This window comes from Larus michahellis, chromosome 6, assembly GCF_964199755.1.
Source record: "Larus michahellis chromosome 6, bLarMic1.1, whole genome shotgun sequence".
NCBI classification, from domain to species: Eukaryota; Metazoa; Chordata; class Aves; order Charadriiformes; family Laridae; genus Larus; species Larus michahellis.
Window position 1 is genome coordinate 34370007 of NC_133901.1, and position 24162 is coordinate 34394168.

The 24162-nt window shown below is 39.0% G+C and overlaps 1 protein-coding gene across 22 annotated transcripts in view; it reads right to left on the reverse strand.

Annotated features, from left to right (window-relative positions):
* Positions 1–24162, reverse strand: part of PCDH15 (protocadherin related 15) — a 799343-nt gene that overhangs the window by 328775 nt on the left and 446406 nt on the right. For 16 of the 22 annotated variants that reach the window (XM_074589896.1, XM_074589884.1, XM_074589881.1 and 13 more), the window contains 2 exons: positions 5516–5530; positions 4748–4813 (listed from right to left, as the gene is read on the reverse strand). The exons of 2 other annotated variants lie outside the window; for them this stretch is intronic. In XM_074589896.1, the coding sequence (XP_074445997.1) occupies positions 4748–4813; positions 5516–5530 (81 nt within the window). The remainder of the gene's footprint in view (positions 1–4747; positions 4814–5515; positions 5531–24162) is intronic. 4 more of the 22 variants (XM_074589898.1, XM_074589897.1, XM_074589893.1 and 1 more) reach the window with 1 other exon arrangement.

The following is a 24162-nucleotide window of genomic DNA, read 5'->3' on the forward strand; positions in this document are numbered from 1 at the left end:
TGAATAGTACTTGCCCATACTCTATTAACTTTGTAGCTACCCTGAAATAAAACACGGAAAGGCAAATATCAAGCAGAGGTGACACAGAGGTAGAGCTGTCGTGTCTGCGCACTCACGTTGTACGCGAGGCCACCCAACGTCCTGCCAAGAAGCTGCACCACTGCTTGCTCTCTCGCCCCAACCTCTGTGTTTTGTTCCAAATCCTATTCAAACCAGTCATATCTAGCAGATTCTGATTTTGCCTCTTTTAGAAGTCATTTCCCAATAGTCTACTTTCCATTAAAAACCCTTTTTAAAGATTCAAAGCCTTTTAGTGTTTCAGTATGCTCATCTTAAGGAAAAGGGCACAGGCAGCTCTTCATGAAGGCCCCCAAAAATTTGGGGTGCAATTGCAATGAAAAAGTCTGAAGTATGAACTAGTCTCATTTGTTCAATTTCTAAAACAAGTTAAAACCAAGACTCAGATTCAGTAATTAAAAAAAAATAAATCCATGGGTGAAAATAACTCTCTGCCTATTAAAAAAATCCCTGTACATCTAGAAAAGTTAAATTTTTGCCATTAATATGATCTCTAATACTATCACCCATTCAGTTAAACAAAGGAAAAATGAAAAAAAAAAATTCATTTAGACCTTAAGAAATGTAAAGTGCATCCCTTCTAGGATTCTTCACAGGAACACAATGATACTCTAACATACTATTGTACCTGAATTACTTGATATAAATATATTAATCCAAGGGTGGGAATCTGTCAAATTCTAACATCTATGCTGATCGCTCAAGGAGATATTTAAAGGTCAGACATGCTAACTGTGTGTCTGACTTAAAAAACAAGGAATAGTTATTTTGTGAAATATTTTTATTCCCTGAGATTTGCTGGTCTCCAGACTTTTCGTAAATTAGAAATGAGTGAACTCAGTATGCCAAGAAGTGACATTCCACACAGTGAAACTAAAAATAAACTTCTAAAAGCAGGATTTTCTGTTTATTCAGTTGCCAGAAGTTGACGAATATGTGCACTGGATGAAATGAAACGTCCCACAGAGGCGTTAACTCAGTTACTGCTTGGAGATCCTAATTCTGAAACCTTAGAAGAGACAGTCCAACATCAACAACAGACCTTTGAAAGCTACACTGCAGAGCAAGGAATTAAAATAACATGATTAGATTTCATACTTTAAGTGATCTAGTGACATATTTCTATATATGAGAACAAAAGTAGGTAGACTGTTTCTCTGCATCTATTGGCAATTTCAGTACAATTTGTTTGTTTGGTCATTGGAAATGTTGTATAACATATAATCCGCGTACCATCCAAATCTCTCTCACTACAGCTTCACTATCACTTTAACAGCTATATACTGCTGATTTTGAGGCTGAATGGCAAATGATTTGAAATCATTTTTCATAAAGTATTCTAGTGAATTCACATGCACAAGTAAACATACTCACCGCGTTGATCCTGGCATTGATATCCGTGATTTTTACTTTTAGGTTGCAAGCCGTATAACACAGCAACATCCAAGCCTTGTACCAAAGCTCCCAATGTATCAAAAACTGCTCTTAAAACATTTACTTATCACAATACACTGCTTTACCTGACCTTCCTTATTCCCCATTATATCCTCTTTTTCTTCCCTTCTCAAGATTTTTACAAAGGTTTTCTGGTGGCAGAGCTACTTTGATTTACATATAACCCTTTACCATTGATAGGGATCCATCTTTTAATGCACAGGAAGGATGAAAGGCTACAAGAGACGAGCTCTGGTAACCAAACCATTTCCACTGAGTGTAAAAGAGGTCATTCTGTAAATCCAATTGAGGCCCATCATCTACTGGTGATGACTCAGCTCTCTGCCTGCTTCTTTCACTAGTCATTTCAAGCTGTAGCTCTAGCATAAAACATGTAAGGAAACCTGCCGAGGGCAGTGTTGTAGAGCACAAATTGACACCATACCCAAATGGCAGTGACCCATCAGGGTACAACACTGGTTTGCCTAGAACCAAAACATCGGCATATTAAAAGAGCACAACTAACAATAACGTATTGATATTTTGCATAGTCAGACCCTACTTATAAACATATTCTGTAAGCACATGAACATGACCACAATAAGAGGCCGAAAAAACCCAACCCAAGAGATGGGTGCAGTTGCACGCAGGCAGCACCAAGTGACAAAGCATTACCTGATCAGTGAGTCTTCTAATCCCCCGATACATATATGCGCGTGTGTGTGCCCATCTGCACACAGGTATGTGCTCATACACGTTCAGTTGCAGCAATACCCATCATCAGCACAGATTCAAACGTGACTCTAGCAAGATAAAGCATTTGCCCTGAACCTGAAGACACGCACAAAGCTGGAAAACGAAATCTGCTGGTAGCTGCTCCGTACCCTTTGCTGTGACTACTTTTCTATTTTGAAATACCTACATTCACTTTAAGCAAGACTCGTGGAAAACCAATTATTTAATATGAAGTACACGAGTAGTAGCATCGACTCAACCGCCAACCCTCTACACTCTACCGAGGTTTCACCTTCATTAATTTCAGTCACACGTGGTTGTGGGGAGGACACAACTTACCACTTCAACAAAGACAGCGAAAGGTTTAAGGATATTTCAACTCAAGAGCTGCCTTCCCAGGAGACCCATTTACTTAATGCATATTGTGACTTACAGATGAGGTGTGTCGCTTCCATTAACTGCAATGCGAATTGAAGTTTCTACTTCCAGCTCCACTTCTTTAATGGGGAGTTAATGGTTCATAAGAATTCATAGCAAAATAGATAATTTTAAATCATTGCAGACACATGCAAAGCATTAAGGAAATTCATACCTCTCCCCGCCACTCAATTTAACCATCTTTCTTGCAGGACTGGCTAGTTTGAACAGAAATTTTAACTTTCCAATTTTTATCAAACATTGAATCAAGCATTAGAAAGCTGAGAAATAAAGTTTATTATGCCGTTCAATTCAAGTGCTGCAGGTTCTTTATTTCTCTAAATTTTTGTTTATATTTCACGTGACTGTACGGTCAGCATCTAGCCTTAGTTTTGGCTGTTGTTCCCACCACATTCTCCAAATAAATAACTTGAGTGCTGATAGCATGTACGAATAAAGTGCTATAAAACCCGCCAGTACTACCTATGTATAATCCAGAATATTTGATGCCTTCCCAACAAGGTGCTACAGATAACAATTATTTCATAAGCATCAAACCCCAAGACTCCTTCTATAGCACATACGTTGAAAAAGATACAGAAAAAACCCACAACATTGATTCTGGACCCCTAAACTATTTAGGTACCAGATATACCAAACTATTTTAATGATAATTGACTAATACTGCAGCACAGATTATACACAGACGTTCTGCTATTAGAGAGTAACACCTATCATATCATGGATGTTGTGATCACACACCATTTAAACACTTGAGAAGAAAAACACTTGGGTTTTTTTCACTTGATGTAAGCATGATTATAAACATGATACAGCTTTCTACTCTAAATTAATATTGCACTGTGCAAGTTACTTTTATGGCACTCAGGCTGCATTACAAAAAAACAAAACACACAGGAAGAGTCCTGCTCAGTATGTGGCCATGACTACCAGGGGGAATTTCATTTTGTTGAGACCAGTCATCAGTTTCTAGTTTCAGCAGACACTACTGCAAGAAAATTCAGCACAGGAGGAAGAAAACAGTCTGTTTTTAAAAGTTACTCCAGTACCAACTAACAGAGCTGCTTGTGGCTGGTTTCCTTACCAGTAAAACCTGCACACCCTTATCTATCTGACTTGAGCAACTGCAACAGCAGCTCCCCCAAAGCAGAGGGGTTCCACCAGCGTGACCTGGACTTTCTTCACCCTTACAAGCAGCCGTATGTGATAAATCATGTCCACACGCAGCACACAACTGTGCCTAGCTTATGAGGTTAAGAAAAATAAATAATCACAAAATAAAAATCAGGAAGGAGTAGTAACTTAATATCAGGAATAAAAGCTGCCTGTGCAAAGTGTTGACTCTAACGGGGTTAAAGCACTTCATCACATCACAGAACGCTGCATAAATGGACTACAGATCAGCAATTAGAGAACAGTATCATTTGAAAAGAGAGCTAAAAAAAAAGACATTAATTTTCTTATGCATTTTCCATGACTCAGTGCAGGCAGGTTCTGCTATTTCAGGTATTCACAAACTCCTGTTACTAAACTTCGAGCAAAACAACAAGCAACCTTCTAAAAGGTGTATGTGAAACCCAGAAGACAGCAACATTATCGCTCCCATTAAACTTCAGAGCAAGGAGGTTTCAGCTGTACCTAGCCACACCAAAAACAAAGACTGGCCACGACTTTGTCTTTCGGTAACATCTCACTGACATAACAAGTTAGACAGTAAAAACAAGTTGGCGTATTAGCAACCAGGGAGCTAGACTACTGCTGTATTACAAATAATTGTGGTCTACATACTTGTTAAAACTAAATGCGTATTCACAAGCGCTGTCTGGAGTCAAAGACCAAGTCATCAAAATGTATCATTTTAAGGGAGAAATGACACATCTCAGCATTTTGGGCCACTGTCACCTTTCCACCCGCAATCCCCGTTAGTTAACAGGTTTTTTGGGACCGGTGCTCACTGCTGCGCTGGACGCGGCCACCCAACTGCCCCACATGCTGCTCCACACCCTGATCAGCCAACACGGGGTAACTGAAGGCGGCGCGTGGAAAACCGAGGTGCACTCACCGTTACGACTTTCTTCGTCAATGGGAACTATTGTGGCTGGAGGACCTGTTCTGGCCAATTTGCAATCTATAAAGATGAAAAGAGAAGTTATTTCTAATTCCAGAAGAAGGATCTTGGGGGTTTTGTTGCTGTTTTTAAAACAAGTTGGCATAATCAGTATACTGAAGACAAATATTCACTTACATACGATGTACGTAGGAGCTACAACTGTTCACTAAGTTACACTCACGGAGGATCAAAATCTGAGCTGTTTGCTCATCCCTTACTCAAACTTTATAAAGCACGGGAAAATCTGATGACAAATGATTTAACATCTCAGATGCTGATCCACATTTAAAACAAACACTTAAACAGCAAAAGATTAACATGGTTTGTTCTGTTCTCTCTTATGCGAGCCTTCCTTTCCACGTCATGAACACACACGCACACTGAATCGTCGTGACATACCACCACAATACAGTCGGATGGCTACACTATGAACCTGTTCGTGTCTTGCTCTAGAGATACCACCAGGGATCTCTGTGAAGGACAAGTCCTTCAGGACAGAGAGAATACGATGGTAATTTAACCCAAAGAAATAATAAAGGAATGATTAAAAGCTATAGATCGTAATTAAAAGCTTCAGAACAGAAACAAACATAATCTGTATTTAATTGCAACAAAAGGATCTAATTAAAGAGAGTGAACAGAATTTTAATAATGTTCTAAGGAAAATAAAAATTAAAAACAGACGAGCAATGTTCAGGAAGTTACGTTTTGCCATCTTACCCTCATATTGCCAGTCTGGAGTCAAAAGTTTAGAGTCATCAATGAAAGCAGAGCAGAATAACGAAAGAAAATAAGTAAGATTTGGTTGGTTTACTCAAAAGATAGGTTCAAAGACATAAAAGCAGTACATGCAGAGCTAGCAAATGCATAGGTGTAGTCTTAAAATATATCAAAGTATGTATACTACATGTGATGACTGTACTTTGTGAACAATTTGGTTTTCTACATTAAATAGAAGAAAAATATTACCTCCTTAAAGCACACAGAAATAAAAGTTAATTAAGAAGCACTTCTCCTTTTCAAAGAGCCTCACAGTACCACTGAAACAGTGTGATAAGAGACAACCACTCTCCTTCCCATTTCACCCTGGAGAACTGCATATGAGATCGCAGCGCACATTTGGGACACCCCTCTGATCCTCTCGACACGGCCCCGGCCACGTGGATGGCTACACCCCATTTGTAAGAAATGACAGCGGCTAATTAGTTTCTAGCCAAGGAAAGAAATGCTGGAGTATCACTGTATATTTTTTTTTTTTTTTTGAGAGAGAGAGAGCGCTAAACACTTTACACAAAAATCCCAAGAGAAAACCATCTGTAAATTGAACAAAAGAGCAAGCCGAGGTAAAATGCTATTTCCCAGCTTACAGAAAAATTACACATTCATCGACTTCAAAAGAATTGCGCTGCAGCTAATTACAGACTATGATTACCCCGGCACAGACAAGACCTACGAAGAAAGATCAAAACAGTGAAGGATTTATTCAGATCTCTGCTTAGGTGAAGCCTCTGAAGGACAACTCCGTGGCACAGTAATTTCCTCCAGCAACAGCTTTGCTATTCAGCTCATGAGTTCAACCGCAAGACCAAACTTCTAAACACCAAGGGTAAGGACTGGCAGCACACCATTCCTTGAGGCTGTTCATATGCATGAAGAGCCTGAATGACACCTGAATTAATAGTAATGATAATACAGTCACACTCTAATAACTTTTTTTTTTTTTTTAAAAAAAGACAAACAGGCAAACCTTGTTCCATAGTTAAAGCACAGAGAGCTTGTGTGGGTACTCGCTCACTCTCCTTCACCATCGCTTCTAGAGTCTCCCAAACCCACTTGGGTTTGCTATCCTAAGCAGTCTAAATTAAATTATTTAATGACGAATTATCAGTACTTCTTTCTTTTATTCTTATATGCTCTAGTTTGATACAGAAAAATAGAATATTTTCTGTTGATGATTTTAAAGCTTTTTGTTTGAAGGCATTAACAGCGCAAAGAGATCATCTGAAAAACTACGTCTTTCATTTCATTGTAGTTTCCTACGAGCATTTCATGTGGGGAGATAACCAATGTTTGCATATCTGCATGAAATATGGATTTATTTTTTTTTCCTTGTTCTTATTTTTTTTCACTGGATGCTATAAAAGTAATAGGACCATAACAGACACAACTCTAACCTTTTCCAGAGGCATGCATTAAAATTTTCTGGAAGTTTAGGATTTGGCTAACTGAATGACCCTTCAACAAACTCTCTGTTAAGGCAACGAAGCTCACCCATACAAACTTTTACTGAGGCTTTGTTTTCATGACTGGTTCTGCTATTCACCGTTGAACAGCTATCACTGCACACACAACCAAAAAGAAATCCAAAGCAGGGACAATTTTTATTTCTAAAAATTGCATATGCCTTACCAAAAGGATAAGCATGATTTTTTTTTTAATTTTTTTTTTAAACTGAATGAGCTTTCCCCCCATTATTATGTTTCCATAAAGATGTTTTCTCCTTTCTGGGTGTCTCAATGAAAAGTTCACCCAAATCAGGCCAAACTCTAGCTCTGTTCTTCAATAAGCAAATTTTCAAAATTACAAGTCTAGCACATGTTAGCAGCATTTTCACAGGACCCATTTTCCCAGTACATCAGGATTTGCAGAATTATAATCAAAGCAGTTATTCAGTACATTTATAATCGATGTTCAGCACTGAAATCTGGATAAGGAGAGTCTCAGAGAAAAGGCAGACTGCACAGTTTAAGTGCAGTGATTCGCAGAGGATTTATTGCAAGTGTGAGCAGGTGAAGCAATAAAATTTATCATGAGGTACATTTCAATGAAAATCAGACCAATAGGCAAAACTATTTCTATATCTAGGGGAGAAAAAAAAAAACAAAACAGGATGTGTAGTATAAGTCTCGCTGTGGATTATCCTCATGGCACCAATAAAAAACTTCTGAAGAAATGTGTAGTTTTATTGCATAGTTAAGCGTTTAGAGATTATTTCATTTAATTTCAACCATGGCAGTACTGGCCAATTATCAGATTGGTTTTTTAAGATGCCTGTCACCCCTCCCTCCCCTTCTCAAAGGCCAAACCTAATAATGCCAATGCCACAGCCTTACTTAGTTTCACATTCATCACCATACACTGAACAGATAAATTAAAAATGGTAGTCTTACACAAACTCCCATTTCAAAGGGAGACAATAATTTTAATTAAAACCTTAAAGATGAGTAAAAAGTTTAAAACCTTAAAGTTACCTAAAAAAAAAAGGTGATACCTTTTTTTTTCCCCTTGCAAAATGCAATCAAGCAGCAGCAGCAAGACCTCAACAAGCAATACGCTCAAGCTCTGTGTTGTATCACCAGGCACCAGCCAGACCCGGTGGGAAACACTGGACACATGAAAAAGGACATCTTTAGACTGAGCCAGGCGCACAGAAAGGTTATTCCCATCGTCAGGGGGATGGAGAGCCTACCCTATAAACACAACAGAGGCTTGAATTATTTAGTCTAGGAAAATGGAAGCTCTCTAGAACTACACTTGGGTAACTATCAAGGAAGAAATACAAGTTATTTCAACTAAAGAGCAATACCAGGCGCAAAGAACACCATGAGTGCGAAGGAGAAATGGCTGCACGCTGCCCACAAATTTAAAAAGTACATTTCCAGCCTGAACTTTCTTTTTCTTTTTTTTTTTTTTTTGGACTGGCAGAGAAGGTAGATCCTGGAACACTCTTCCACAGCAGAAACAGCACAAAAATGCGATTTCAGCATTTTTGGAATATACCTTTATTTGCTTATGAAAGGAATTACATGAAATGCTCCTCAGCGATATTATGAGATGTTTTTTCTCAAGTTCTATTTAAACTTCTTCAACAGAAATTATTTTAGCAGTAATAGATTGCTTTATTCGATATAAACAGGCACGGATAATTGCAGCATCAAAGGTGACTTACGAAGGAAATATTTACACGAGCCTTTGCTTCCCTCTTCTTTTGTTTTAAAGTGTCCGATTGTAGGCCTCGGTATAAATCTATTAGATATTTTAACTATTCCAGTTTCACGCTGCAGATTATTACCAGAATACTGGCACACATCTAACTAACGATTCAAATTTTTAATAGAACTACCACAATTGCTATGAGAGGATGGTTTCCTTCCATCACACGGTTTCTTTGAAGGCCTCGTGCCCCACGGAAGAGAAGCCAGCCAGCAGCAGCAGGAACACCACGCAGACAGCGGCTGGTGGCCTTGGCTGACTGATGGAAGGAACCTGGAAGCTCAGGGAGAAGCCACACACCTAACCATAATCTATTCTTTCTACGTTTATTTGCTCCAACTTTCTCAACAAAAAGCAAGCTGCCCTCAAAATTCCTGGGCATATGGAGTAGGCATGGAAGGCAAATCATGCTAAATCAAACACGCTTTAAGAAAGGTAGAAAAGCCATTAGATAAATGAGCTTCTCGATCTACAGTTTTCACAATGTATTTTATGTTAAAGCAGCAGCACTGGGAAATGTAATTACGATGTAGCAGTGTCCTCCACCCCGGCCCCAAGCACCTTACAGAAGAGGCACTATGCATCAGGCAAATAAAACTTAGTAAATAAAACAACAAGCTATGAAGGCCTTCCTAAAAGCTTGCAGAAAAGCATTTTTGTTCCTGTCATTAACTTCCATGTAACTAGTGCATTTGCTTTACAATTATACGATCAAGCCAAAGGTAGATAAATGAAGGGCCTGTCTCCTTGGGAGCAAAGTAAAAATCTATTTAACAAACTTCATGGAACAGTTAAACGGCTGAGATCCATTTGGTTTCTGATGGCTAACTTTCATTATTTTAACTTCTAATTATTTTTAATGAGATGGCTCAGAGGAAACCCTCAATCATTGGTGAAGGTAAGATGCTTGGAGAGGTCAAACAGCCTGAGCTGAAACAAACATAACTTGAATAATCCCATACTCTGCCAAGGGAAAGCTGCCTGATCCTTTCACCTCGGCCTTGCCCGCTCAAAGCCACTTCCCGTCCAAGGGTCACATTACTGAGAGGAATTCTCTCTATTTCAACTTCACAGCTAAAGTAGACAGAAACATCTATAAAAATGAAGGAAAAAAAAAAAGAGGTTACTGAATTAGCTAATAAGAAACTTCAAGTGTGGGGAACAGACATGCAACACAAAGAGCCCTAAAGACACTGGAGTGGTGACATCCTGCGACCAGCTGGGGTTTAACCCACCTGACAGCCGAAGGCCCCCCCAGCCTGGGGGTTTGCAATTCACAGCAGCGGGCCGTCCCCTCCCCAGCTCTCTTCTCCTCGTTCCCGCCATCCCAAAGGCCGACTGCATCCTCACAGCCCTTCTCTGCTGCGGGGGGGTGGGTCTTTTTCTCCTGCCATCTCCTGAGAGACCAGGTCCTCCACAAAGGTGTTTTCAACCTGCTCCAAATCACTCGATACACCTCTTCGCCACTAACTGTAGATGGAGTTTACGAGGCCACAGAAGCCTTTGCAAGTGTCTCCCTAACAACATTTTCCATAGGCCCTGTATTCATACACTTGCAAAGATGGCTGTAGCCTCACGCACATTTAGAAGCTGCCTGACAATACAAAGTTAGAGCTAGTTGCAGTGATCAAGACCGGCCTATAACATCCCTCTACTAAACAGAATTACTTGGAAACCCAAAATACCTATTCATGGCTTGTATTTCCCTAATTTCCAGTTAAATAAAACGTTGGAATTAGTGGGGAGTTGTGTCTGAAGGCAGTTCTGACTATTAAATCATATGACTGCAGGGCACACAATCACACTGACTGCTTGAAAGTTTAATAATGAAAATGGCTTGCCCCATGAAGCCTTATAAATTTAAGTGACTAGAAGCAGAAAAAGGTCTCTGACAACATTTGAGAGGGGCTGTGTGTTCCCAGTAGCACAGTACGACTTTAAGAAAAGATCAACAACTTAGTCCTACCACAATGTGAAAGGCAGAAAGTGTTTTAGCCTGACAAAAATAAGAAGTGAGCTGCCCTGCAGTGAGTACGGCACACTCACCTGGAAAACAAACAACCAACCTGAACCTTCCTGAGGATGTTATTCTGCGAAATAACTGTCATCTCCGGCTAAGTAATCCTGAAATTAAAACTGAAAAAAAACCAAACCACTTCAATATGCTAATCACCAACTCTTCTTGCAGCTGCTTCAGAAACGCCCAATTATTACTCTTAAGTTATTCCACTTTTTCTCTTATATTCAGTTTTGATTTTATGTATTCAGATACATAGTTCTGTTTGTTTTTATTTAAATAAACAGACGTAGGGAGTACAACAGGCAAGCTCAAAAAACTGACTCAGTTCCTAGGAGATACATAGCCTGATTTGAAAGACTTACTAAATAAAATTCTACTAAATACTGAAATTATTTTATCTGGTGGCAGAATAAAATTTCATTCTTTGTCACTGGAACAAAGATCAGATTCTAAACTTTATCAGTGATTACAGAAGGCTCTATTCCTCTGCAGCATCAGCGCCTTTCTTACCTCAGCCTTCTCCCCCAGTCAGAAAAATCACACCTCGCAATTACTCTGTATTTATGTTTCAGGCACTTCTGTTCTGTTAATGAACTTCAGAACATTAAACTTAACAATTTCTTAGTATTTGCCTGTACATTTAATTCAACGTTTGGAAAGGTGATGTGTGTTACAGTTACAACAGCTTTCCTGCAAATCTGTGAACTCAGACAGAATTAAGGCCTGACAGCTCTGAAACACTGAATTAAGCCACATTCGTTCAACAGGAAAAACTCAAACCTATCTTCAAGCACAGCCTACAAAAGTAACATTCCAAAAATGTTAACTCTTAATTGATTTTTTTTTTTCCTATCTGTTAATTTGTCCAAACTCTTCCTGAATCCATTAAAGTGTCTAGCATCTCCAACATCTCAGAGCAAGCTTATTTTGAACGTAGTCACTGCTTGTTCACATGGTACCACCTCATTACGGTGCAGGAAGAAATAGGCTTTAATAGGTCCCTACCTGACCCTCTGTCTTCAATAAACCACGTTTCCAATAATTTCAAGTGAGTTCAGGATTCTGGCCCACTTCAGTGACTATGAGGTACACATAACAAACATGCTAATATGGAAAAATTAATATTAAAATTAGTTGCCATTTTTAAAGGAAGTCATTGCAGCGCTGGAACCTCTAGGCAAAGAGCCCTGCTGATGCCTCAGAATCACCATTAATTACACTGGGATAATTTTTAAGCCGTATGTGCAAGTGTAACAACAAGGCACGTTAACAACATACAGGACCAGTCAGCTTAACCCCTCTTTAAAACAGATGAACACAAGGAATAGTTTTCAGGCTACCACCACGTATATCAGAAATCCTGTGGCACTTTAAGATGTCACTGTGCCCTGGCTGGAGGAAAAATCATCCCTATGCTGACCTGGCAAAGCACGTCAACCCTTGAACGAAGCCAGCTCATTTTGTCCTGAAGTCCACAAGGTGACGTGTGTGGTCTTTTAATTTGTCCCGATGGTTTGAATAAGAGCAGCTGATGATGAAGCGGTAACAGATGACTGTCAAGTGAGATGGGAGGCTTTGACACCTTTGTCCACCCTTGCAGTTTCTGAAGCAGCCACAGCCCAAACACATGATTTCTCTGCATACTGGAATTACAGGCCCAGCTGCCTACCTGTGCTCTACGCCAAAGGAGACACTAAAGCCACTTTATCTGATACACACATGATTATAGAGAATATCTTGGATAGTTCAACACTGAACGCTGGGAAGTCAACTTGAATAAGGATGAGGCACTGGCGGCACGTCATTTGGTTCTACAAAACACCTGACGGAGCAAGCAAGCCTAAACTACTTCCAGAACCAGGAGCATGGCAGCAGAGTTAGAAAAAAGCCTAAATGAACAGAGAGGAGTCTTCTAGTACCCTAGAGCAGAGCTACAAGTCTAGATTTTTAAAGTTTTGTTTCTTCCCCTCTGGATTCATACTCATTTTAATTTTGCTCTGTTGACAATAAAACAAAGCAAACGCTCAACATTCCACAACACTCCTCAGCTCAGTGCGAGCAGTGAGCACTGCGCAGCAGTCTTCATTTCAAGCACGCTCTTTTCTGCAACTCTGACTCTTTCCATTTGCAACTCTGACTCTTTCCATTTATGTTGAGAGACAAAGAAAAAACAGCTTGTGAAAGAAGGTTTAGGAAGTCAAAATATTTAAAGCTTTTTTCCCCTCCTCATTTCTTCTGCATTGTTAAGCACATAAAACACTTACATAAAAGTCTTAGAGATATACAGCGAGAACCACTGAGGTCCAGTCCTCTAGCCTGAGCCACTGATCATACTATGGCCATTCTAAATAATAAATTAATGAGAAGCCACAAACAAAAAAGCAGACACATGATTTCCACCTGATCACTGAGTGGAAATTAAAGGACAGTTTGTGGACGCGCCACGCAAAAGACGTCCGATGGAAGAAAGCCAAAACACCTGCACTAATTGATGTACTAAAATGTTGCCAGAACAGCACGTGCCAGGAGGGCAGGTTCTGAACAGCCAGGGAGGCTGGAGAGGGTACAAGCTATCGAGAAAGCCTGTTTCAAGAGAACTAAGTGGTTCAGAAAACAGAGTATCAATGAATACAGTAAAACCTCAAGCCCCTGGGTTTTATAGACTGAAATTCCCAGCAAAGTGCTTGGGAGTTTGCGAGGTGCAGGGAAAGTGATAGCGTGTTTCTCTGCTTTAATTGGAGATGGAAGAAATGAAGGAACTGAAATTCTAACAGTCTGTGGCACTGGCTGAGGTTAAAGCACCTCACAGTTAAATCTGCCGGAAAAATCTACTTTGGTTTTCAGATGTGCTTTATTCTCAGAAATTAAGTAAACACTCCTTTGAAAGACCTTGTACTTACCTCCACGGTTTGTACTTCCACCGCTCATTCAGCAAGGAACACTCACACAAAAACCCCATGGAAGAGTCTCTTTAAACATCTCGATTTACAGAAGAAGGTTCCTAATAAAGAGCTACATAGAACCATACATTGAAATTGAGTAACTAAGCAACCCAATTTAAGGGGAAAATGTCCTGTCTTGTTTCCTGTGTGACTGAATGCAGAACTACAGCTGTGCAATTTCGGATAAGCTTGGCATAACCTTTACATTAGCAGGCTTGTACTACAATTGCTCTGTATTGCAAATAGCATAAGAAGGGCTTTCACAGACTATTTTGAGCTCTTCCTGACAGACATCTCCCTAATTGTAGAAACTGGGAAGGAATGACAGCGAGCTTGAGCTTGGTTCAAACACATTTGTGATACTTCTCAAACCTACACTGAATTTCTGTGCTTTGATTCAGGCGGCCTCTGTTAAGCACTACTCTAAAATTCATAGCTCAGAAATTCAAAGACTCAAGTGAAAGATGACTTAAATGTTAAAATCTGACTGTAGCTGAATCTGGGGTTGGTTTTAACTGGACAAAAAGCCAGGCTGAGGGATAATCAAGCACAAAAAGGACATAAACCAAATAAAGAGTATTATTGTGAGCTCTTGTTCCCACAGCCTCAGAAAAACGTGCTTTTATACAGAATATGCAACCTGAACAGCTGATTTATTCTGTAGCTTTATTTCTCCATTCTGCCAACTCTTTGTACAGAAATAATATCTGTAAAGGGTTTGGTACGTGAAAATTGCTTTGCAAGTGCTGTGGATTGCTATTTTACTTTTACAGCTTTAGTAAAATGCAGTACCATCCCCATCCATGTTTCAGGCAATATTCTTTTAGATTGAAACAACTTTCCATTTTGCAAGCAGTTTTGGAGTCGACAGAGTCTTTAAAATCATACTTGTGCCTGAAAACACTGTAAAACGCATAAAAATATGGTACTATGCCAAGCAGCATCTAAAATTGGTATTACCAAAAGTAATTTTTAAGACCATTAAAATGCACTGGATGACTCGACAATAGCTGTAATATCTTGAGAAGTGCTTAAACTTCAAAAGTTGACTAAACCTGCTTTCAACCATTATTACACACTGAGCATTAAAATTTCATGCCGTTTTCAATATTTTCAAAACTGCGTTTTCCCTACTACCTGTGTGATGCATTTAAGACAAAAATTTCATACAGGAGGATGAAAAAACGTTTAATATTTGGAATTAAACTGAATTCAGGTACTATAAGCAAATTTTAAGTCGCAGCGATTTTAAATGCTGTATTAAAAGCAGACATTTAACCACTAGCTAGTACAAGCAACTTGGAAAAAGCAGCTGGAGATACTTGTAACCTTTTATATTGTTGAAACTTCTTTACATGCAAATAAAAAGGGATTAGCACTTATTAACTGCAACATGGGAGAGGAGACAGCTAAACTGCCTACAGATGACCTAATAATATTCACCCTTCCCCTGTTCCTAAATGGTAAATTTGTGACTTTGAGGCTCAACATTAGGGTTCATTGACACTGAAACCACATTTAATTATCAGGCTTCTCATTTTCCCCTGAACAGCTTCTCCTATTTCAGTCCATGGTTCTTTTTGTACACTACAGACGCAAAAAATGTAAGTTTGTCTTCCACAAAACTGATTGAGATTAGCCCAAACAAAAGAAAGATGCATTAAGAGGAAATTTAAGATTCCTAAATTTAGGAAAAAAACCTCCATGAAATTTTGCTATATACAGAGGAATATTTTCATTTTTTAAAGCCAATGTAAAATTTTAGAGTATTACATTACCATATGTGAATACCATTGAACAGTATGCTTGAGACTATGGCTTCAGCAACTTCCTTTAAAAAGCAGCACTTTATAAAGTAGACTAGGAAAAGTTATATTAATACGAAACCTCAAACTCCCTTTGGATTTTTAAGTTTATACCCGCCCACCCAGCCCTTCCCTCATCCTAAACATCAGCAACATTCACGTGTTATTGAGCAAAAAACAAGAGTCAAGTTGTCAGAGTCCTTCGGTGGTAGAAAACAAGAAGCTGTTTTGCTCCTGCAAAGTCACCCTTCCCACCCAGAGCACTAGGTGCTGTCAATATTTAAATAATTCCAAAAAATTCCCCTGGGTACCAGATGTGCCAAATCTCCAGCAGGTATCCCACGCCTACCTCCACCGAAAACAGGCTGCGCTAATTAACCTGCCAGTTCTACCATTGTTTGTGTTTCAGGTAATTAACTAGCAATTCTGTGAACATTTACATATTGTGCCTATAAATATCTTTCTCGTGACATCTCTAATGAAGTCAATGTTGATCAACATCTTCCTGTAATTTAATCAAGACGACAAGCAGCAGCGACAGAAGGTGAGGAAGTGGCGTTGCTGCTCAGTAAAGCGATAGCCCGCTGCGCCCTTCGGGGAAATGAAGGGAAGCAAGACAACTCCTTGCCCTCAAAGACACCCGACTGACTCAGCTCCTTGAATACTCACTCAAACACTGCTAAAATTACCTGGTCAAAAGAGACTTCCACAACTGCATCTTAATGACAACAACACAGTACAAATATTCTCCCTCTTTCTCCATGGCAAATGCAACCCTGTTCTGGGAGGACAATTTAGCATGTCCTACGGCCACGGGACTCTGTTGGATGAGGTGGCACACACCAGGGTATCCCCCACTCCATCCCCGCAGAAACAACCATCTGCGCCACTGAGGACTGACGTGGAGGTTTTCACATTTGAAATACGGACCCTGATAAAATGTCTTAACTAAATCATGATTTAATTGCCATTGAACACTGTCTTGAAGTAAGACAGACACTGTGCTTTGGTTTCAAAAGCAGAAAGGTTTAGCTATTTCAAGTAGAAGACATTGTATCCAACATTAGAGACCAAAAAGGCCATAAAAAGGGCCCAAAGCTGTTCTTAAGCGTCTTTCCAAGCACACACATAGTAGCAGAATCCATGAAATAGCACATAATGAACTTACTACTTACAGTCAAGTTCCTGTGGCTTCATAAAGTTAACTTATTTTGCACAGAGGATGTTGACACATATTCACAGATGTACAACTCAATAAGGCAAGGACCTGGAAAATGCTGCCCCTGCAGCCGGGTGAAAAGGTATGGAGCTGCGAGCAGAAAGCAGGCTCCAAAGTTGCAGGTAGAAGGTCCTTCCCCAAAAAAAAGGTTAAGGCATCTAAGATATTGTGCAGCTTTTAAACGCCACTTGACTGAGTCACATCCATTTGCATGTTCCTCATCCATGAAAAATGCAAAGTAATAAGACTTCACAGCAAGTGTCATCCTTTGAAGTATCTGTTTAATAAATTATGGTCCAATGGATTCAATAATTGAAGTCTCAACTGCTTTCTGCCCATCCATAGATCTAGTCTGTGTCTAAACAGCCTGAACCTGAGTTAATTATAAAAGCAATAAGGACTTTAATGTTGAATTGCTACAAAGAGTTATTTGTTTTTCTTCTGGTTAGATGCACACTTTTGATACCTATTTTGTTGAGCAAAAAATGATACAATCTTAATTTTACAACTGATATTCTTCCCATCTACAATAGTAATCATAACCCTTCTTACACAACTTGTACTTTGTCTTCCTGGTTCCACAGTTTATTATTTACACTTTCAGGTAAATTCACAAAACATCTCTCGGTTCTAAACACAATTTGCCTGAAAAAATGCAGGACGGGGTGGGGGGGGAGGGATTATGTATTTTAAAAAAAACCTTTTGGTGGAAAGTGTGAAGGTATAACTTGAGCTTCTTTTTTGAAGCTTCTATTTAATAAGCAAACTGCCATCTGAGATGAAAGAACAGGTTTGGGCATCACCTGTTACTCCTGCTAGATTTTGCATAATTAAACTCATGTTTGGAAAGCTTGGGCCCTATTAACACAAAAGAGATCTGGTAAATGCAAAATAGTTACAACTTCTATTTGTCCTTGAACCAATTTAAGATTTATTTTAATAAATTTAAGGTGTTTAGGTCTCTCCCCTGTAAAACAATTCTGGTTTGCAACTCTGTGAGGACTCTGGGATGAGACAAAGGAGCGTTTGACTCGGCACCCTTCAGCAGACAGCGCTCGCTAGCACTCGTCTGGAGAAGACTCCCAAAATCTGCCAAGCTCCCCCAAAACACGGTGTTGAAGCCAAGCAAACCAGATGATGCCGGTGCATGGGCTCTCCAAGCTCTAAACACTAAAAGATTTATTCCAGAAACTTACACACTTTAGACAGGATGATTTTTTTTAATTTTTTTTTTTAATAACACTAGTGAAAATGAAGTCCAAGTATGGTACATCTGCTGTCTGAAGCCTTTATCACCAAACAACAGATAAACTGCAAGAAGAGTGTCGATACATTTCTGCTACATTGGAAAAGACATTTCATATCCCTTGCAATCTGACTCCAAACCCTCAAAATATTTACTTCTCAATTTTTACCTCCTTAGAAAGCAGTTACAGAAACAAACACCACATAGGACATACTGATTAGCATCAGAATCCCCCTCTATCAGTAATCTCTGGGAGAGCTAAAGACGTGAAAAAAATAATATCTTTTCCTAAAACAGTCACGAGGGTGGTACCTTTGTGCTTCCCAAGATACCAAAATAGCAAAGCAATATTACAAAAACAGTTAACAAATCTACTGCTTCTGGTGCTAATATCGAGTACAGGTAAATTAACATAAAACACAACTTCAGCTTCTTATTGAAAATACTATCAAAATTTCAAAAAAAAAAAACAAACCCCAAAATAGGGTATTTGATGTCAGAAATTAAGGTCGTTCATCTGTTCTTGTACAGCTAGAGCTCTCCACAGTGTTTCTGCTTCCATGAAAAACCAGAAGTGCCAACAGAATATCAGCTTCTCCCCTTCACTGGTCTCTCTCTCCCCTCCAAATACATTCGCACACAGAAACACTTTTCAGAACAGCACTGGACTAGAAAGGACAACTATTAGTACTTGTTCAGTCAGTCCCACCCAAGTGCGTGTTCACGAAGTTTCACATCCGCAAGAATGGGCAGCAAAGATCGTTTTTTTCTTAAATCACAAAAATGTAGTAACAATTTGGACCCACAGGCTACAGAGGCCATCAGCAGAAGTACAGAAATGATGCCTCCAAACCGACTCAGCTCCATCTCTACAGCTGGAAATACCAGGATATAGGGGAGCTTTCAAATTCTCCCTGCAAGATTTCCAACTACAAGAGCACTGAAAACAACCCTGCGGATGAGACCACGATTGCACAGACATTTCTGCAGGTTTAACAGGCATTCTTTGCACTCAGTACTGCCAGAGACTGTTCCCCTCCTAGTCCCATTCAAACCTATTATTTTTTTTAATTGTATTTAGCACACAGGCACTGATAAAGTAGCACACCTGACACAAAAGTACTCAGCTTCTACTTCGTATCCAGGCTGACTGTAATGGAGAGGTTGATTAATTTTGTATTAGCCAGACGCACAATTGAAAATAAATCCCAAGCCATTGATTATACTGGAAGAACAAGCAGATAAAGGCATTTTCTTTTCATACCTCTCATAATTATACAAAGGTTCTGCCCACAAGGACTGTAAGAAAACAGTTGAGCACAACTATGGGACTTCAAAATTATTATTTTCTCTGTATGGTTGTTTATGTTCTTTACGTACAAAATTAATATTATTTATTTTGCGTAAGATTCTGGTTCATTACAGGTTTATTTCTGGATAATGAAGAAAAGAGTAGTTTATCCAAAGCCACTCACTCAGTTTATCTTTCTGTGTCTGTATGTTCATAACTATTTTAATTATCGGAAAACAGCAGGTTCACTGATTATTTGGAGCCGTGTGAAGATCGTGTCTGTAAATGTCTGCCTTTATCTGCAGTTTGTATACTGAACAATTCAAAGACATTTAAAACACAGCACTCTCCATCACGTTCCTTTGAGCACCCAGAACGTTATTAGCCAAGCAGAGACTCTCATCACCTGTTAATCACTACCTCCTTAGCAGAATAAAAAGACTAAGGCCTGAAGACAACACAAAACCAAACCACTAAGCCCTTGGAGCTGTAAAACCACTAGCCCGTGCCACTATACCCATCGGTGTTATTAACTAAACAGATAAAATTGTAGATATAAGGAGCAATTGACTTGAGCAGCATCCCAGAGGCAAGCTTCTGTGTCTTCCTGATTAGCTTCATTCAATTATGTCTTCTTAATTGCTCATGTGCTAAAGCTCATTAAATGAAAAATAATATTGCTTCCTGCAGGTTGTGCACTTGAGATTTGAAAAACGGACACCGCTGATGTACCTTTGAGACGCTGCCAGGGAGATTTCAAACAGCATTTACAGCCGACCAAAAGCAAAGCAGACCGCTATTTTTTGTGGCTGCAGGATCCTCAATCTCCTTGTGAGCTCAGTGACAGACTACTTCTTATTTTCTTCTAAACTACTGGTAAATTTTCACTTTAAAAATCATTCAACTTCCCCCCCCGCCCCCCCAAAGATAACCAAAATTTTAGAGTTAAGGTCAACACAACAGCTCATAATTTTAACAGCACCAGAAAGCCATACAGATCTATGGGCTTGTCTTTAGCTTCATAGTGTAAACCTTTAACTAATGGAGTCCAGAACGATGAAACACCACAACTTCATAAACCTACACTGGACAAGCAAAGAAGAGGCAGGGCTTTCCATGAGGGGGTTTTGGGGGGCGTTATTTTATTGGTTTTGGTTGTATTTTGCCCATAGAAAACAGACAAATAACTCCCAAGTTGATGCTCTTTAACCCCATCTCTATCAAATGAAAGCATCTTCTTCACATACAGTGTTCACTACGCTCAGCAGGAATTGCAGATGCCCTGTTTAATTGAACAGAAATAGATTTCCTATCAGGACAAACATACTTTGCGAGTGTCTCGTAAGAAATGTATCTAACAGAACGTGGCATTTTAGTGAAGAAGACACTGTAAACAAAATCTCTATCAATAAAGACTGTAAGATAACATCTTTGACTGATTAATACGTCCTACTGAAATAAATTTAGGGCCGTGAAAATTTGCTACAGTTGCATATGTTATAAAATATCAGATATACCGCGTGTTCAAGTACAAATGATGTACAAGTGCATTTTTTTTCTCCCCCTCAACCCAAACCCAACCAGTAATGGGTCAATGGAACAGACAGGTCACAAAACGTACCTACATTTGTTGGTTTCAAGTTGAAAAGCTTCAAACTTTCTCCTATCATTTACAAAACAGTGCCTACCAGATGAGATGGTATTTACACTATTTAAAGAAAAAAAAAATCGTTGTATTTTTTCTGCTTTAGCTAATCCTGCACTGTAGCCAAGCCGGAAACAGGGCTCAAATAACCCTTAAAATGCTTCTCAGAAGGGAAGCATCACAAATATCTCTCTAGAGCCTCTTGCCAGAAAAATTACCAATCTGCATTTATAAATACTACTTCTGTTTTATATTCGCATGAAACACTTCATAAAAAACTTCAAATTGTTAGAAAGCTAATAAAGAACGGTGCCCAGATTTTTTCAATTAATTTTGCAATAAAAAGCAGTAAAGGAAAATTTGGAAGGACAACCAAAAAAAAAGCACTGAAGAAAGGGAAACAGAGCTGAAGTTTCTGGCTTGTGTGTCTGAACCTTTGCATACTAAACAAAACGGTCTATGCCAATGGCTCAGAAAGCCCTTCAGCACCTCTTACCACAATATTGAAGCCAAGCTTTGGAGAAAATCATAACAGCCTTGAAGATACTGGTTTTCATCGTTATACATCTAAAAACCTTGAGATAAAACACCAGAAACCATGGAATTACAGCTAATAATAGCGGCACAAATGTTGTTCTAAATTCCAAAGTAGCCATCCTAATGAATCATGGAATGGTTTGGGTTAGAGGGGACCTTAAAGATAGTGGGACTCATTTCATTTGAGAGGGGACTAATTTCTCTGCACCAACTGCGGAGCGCTGACAACCACACTCACGTCACACAACCACTGAGGTGTGAGCCTGGTCACAGATCACACCAACATTGCAAGCGAGATTTATGTGGAGCTCCCCAATTTACAGTCAGGTGGCCTATATTTCATCATTATTATTGCCAAAGAAACACAGAAATGATTTAAGGAAATTTTTGAAAGGTGTCATTTACTCCAACCTCATCTAATACCAGCCATTATCACAGAATCACATTTAATATTATAATGATTCATGTGGCAGAATCCCAATCATGTTGGGGGGTTGGGGGTGTGGGGGGAGAGTCTGATGAGTGAAGAGTTATTTGCAAAGATGAGTAAAATCTATTGTTTCTATGAAAGAAGATGGGAGAGAACAACATAATCACCATAAACTCGTAACATTGTAACACATTAACTGCTCTGTCATCCAGTATCATTACTGGCTATACTACGTGGAAGAAAAATAGTTCACTGTTTTCCTTCAATGTCTCCTCTGAAATCTTTCAAAAACTTACTATAGTATTTTTTTTGAGTAATTAATTTTTGTGCTGTATAATCCCTTTGCCAAAAAAAAAAAAAAAAGAGAAAAAGAATTTTAAAAAGCCCAGCTATTTCTCAAGAAACATGCCAGCCTGCATCGGCTAACTAGTCTTGCATTGGCCAACTAGTCTCAAAGAAAACAGCAAAACTACCATCTCCAGCAACATCAACACAACATCAGGCAACACCAGGCGCCTTGTTTTAAGCTTGGACCATGTGGAGGTTCAGATGAAACTTTTAACGAGGGAGGGCCCTAGTTGCTTACAATTGCGTGTTCCCTTTTAGGACCCAACAAATAAGTCTTGTTTAAACAACTGGAGTTAGAAATAAGACGTGAAATTAGTCTCATGCAAGATTTGAACAGCAGGTCAGACAATTAACTCCTGTCCCATTATATATCCTTAAAGTCAGGGAACCACTTGGCAGTAACAGAATTATACGTAGCTGCACAAGCCTATGACATTCCACATCAAGATGATACTACTAACAGAAAACTCTTCTTGTCAGTATAATTGAGCAAACACAAACAGCTCATTCTAGCAGATGAAGAGAAAAAATAATTATTTTGGCAATAACTTGTGTTGCTTAACAGATAGTGGCACAGAGCAGGATTTGACCTATTTTAAGGGACAAATAAATCAAGTATTTAATGTCAAATCAATACTGCAGGCAAGATAATAAGTAGCTTAAAAATCAGTGACTAAAACTATAATACTACAGGATCAAGCAAAGCAAACAATGTGAGCAAGGTATTTAGTGCTCCATAGGAATATGTTTAAAAATGCCTAACGGTCTGCAACACCTTTAATAGAAACCACATTTAGAGGTTTCTCAAATGAGAAGCAATAATGTTTATCACTATGGAATTCAGAAAAAGAACACTGAAATGGCATTGTAGGTAAACACCCTCAAAATCATACCACAACACTCATTCTTCTGTGAAAATTGGCTTTCTAGGATAATGAGGGCTAGGTCTGTTTAGCCTTCATTTCCAGAGAAATCCCATTTATCTATACATCCAAGTTAAGAACACGACTTCGCCCCCTTGCTTCCTTTTTTACCTCCTCAGCCCTTCACTTTGCAATCAGGCTTAACTAGGTGCATCACAATAATTTGTCATTATTTAAATATTTGACTTCTGCTCATTGTAGCCTACGTATACGAAGTATTCATCTCCACACCAATTTAAAGCTTGCCATGCCTCACTACACTGTCTAATAAATATGCAGTAAAGGACAGATTGTTTCTCACTTTTTCTTTTTTTTTTTTTTTAAACTGGACTCAGCAAGACCCTTGGACTTCTTTTTTCTTTTTTAAAACCTTGTATTGCCGCCTTCTGTTTACCAAAAAGTTTTCCTTTCTCCATGTAAAAAGAAAAATTTTCTTATCTTTCACCAGAGATTCCCTAGATGAGATGAGAGAGAGGGTATTTGCCTGGGAGGAAACCCAGGGATCATGTTTGTGCATAAGGGCAAAAGTCTTCAAGACAAAAATCTTTCACAGTCCGTTCTATTTGCTTTATTTAAGTTTACATTAAATATTAACATCATTGTCTTACCTGTTGCAAAAGTCAAAGGCATTTTTTCACCTGATGCTACAGGCAAACAGAGTTACAAACTGCAGTTATTTCAAAAACTACAGCAATATTTGTGCAAAAGTGGGGGAGGGCGTTTGGTTTGGGGTTTTTTGGTGGTGGGTTTTGGTGTTAGGTTCAAAATGCCAGATGTTTCCTCGCCACAGGCATTCCATATAAACCCCTAGCAATTGCCTGAGTTTACATGAGCTACAGTCAATAAAAACACTGTCTATATTTAATGATAGACAACAGCTGAACAGTAACGATCCCCTAATCTGAAAATGATTACAGTAAAATGAATGCATTAGGATGAGCTGCGAGAGCTCATCCTTTACGGTTATT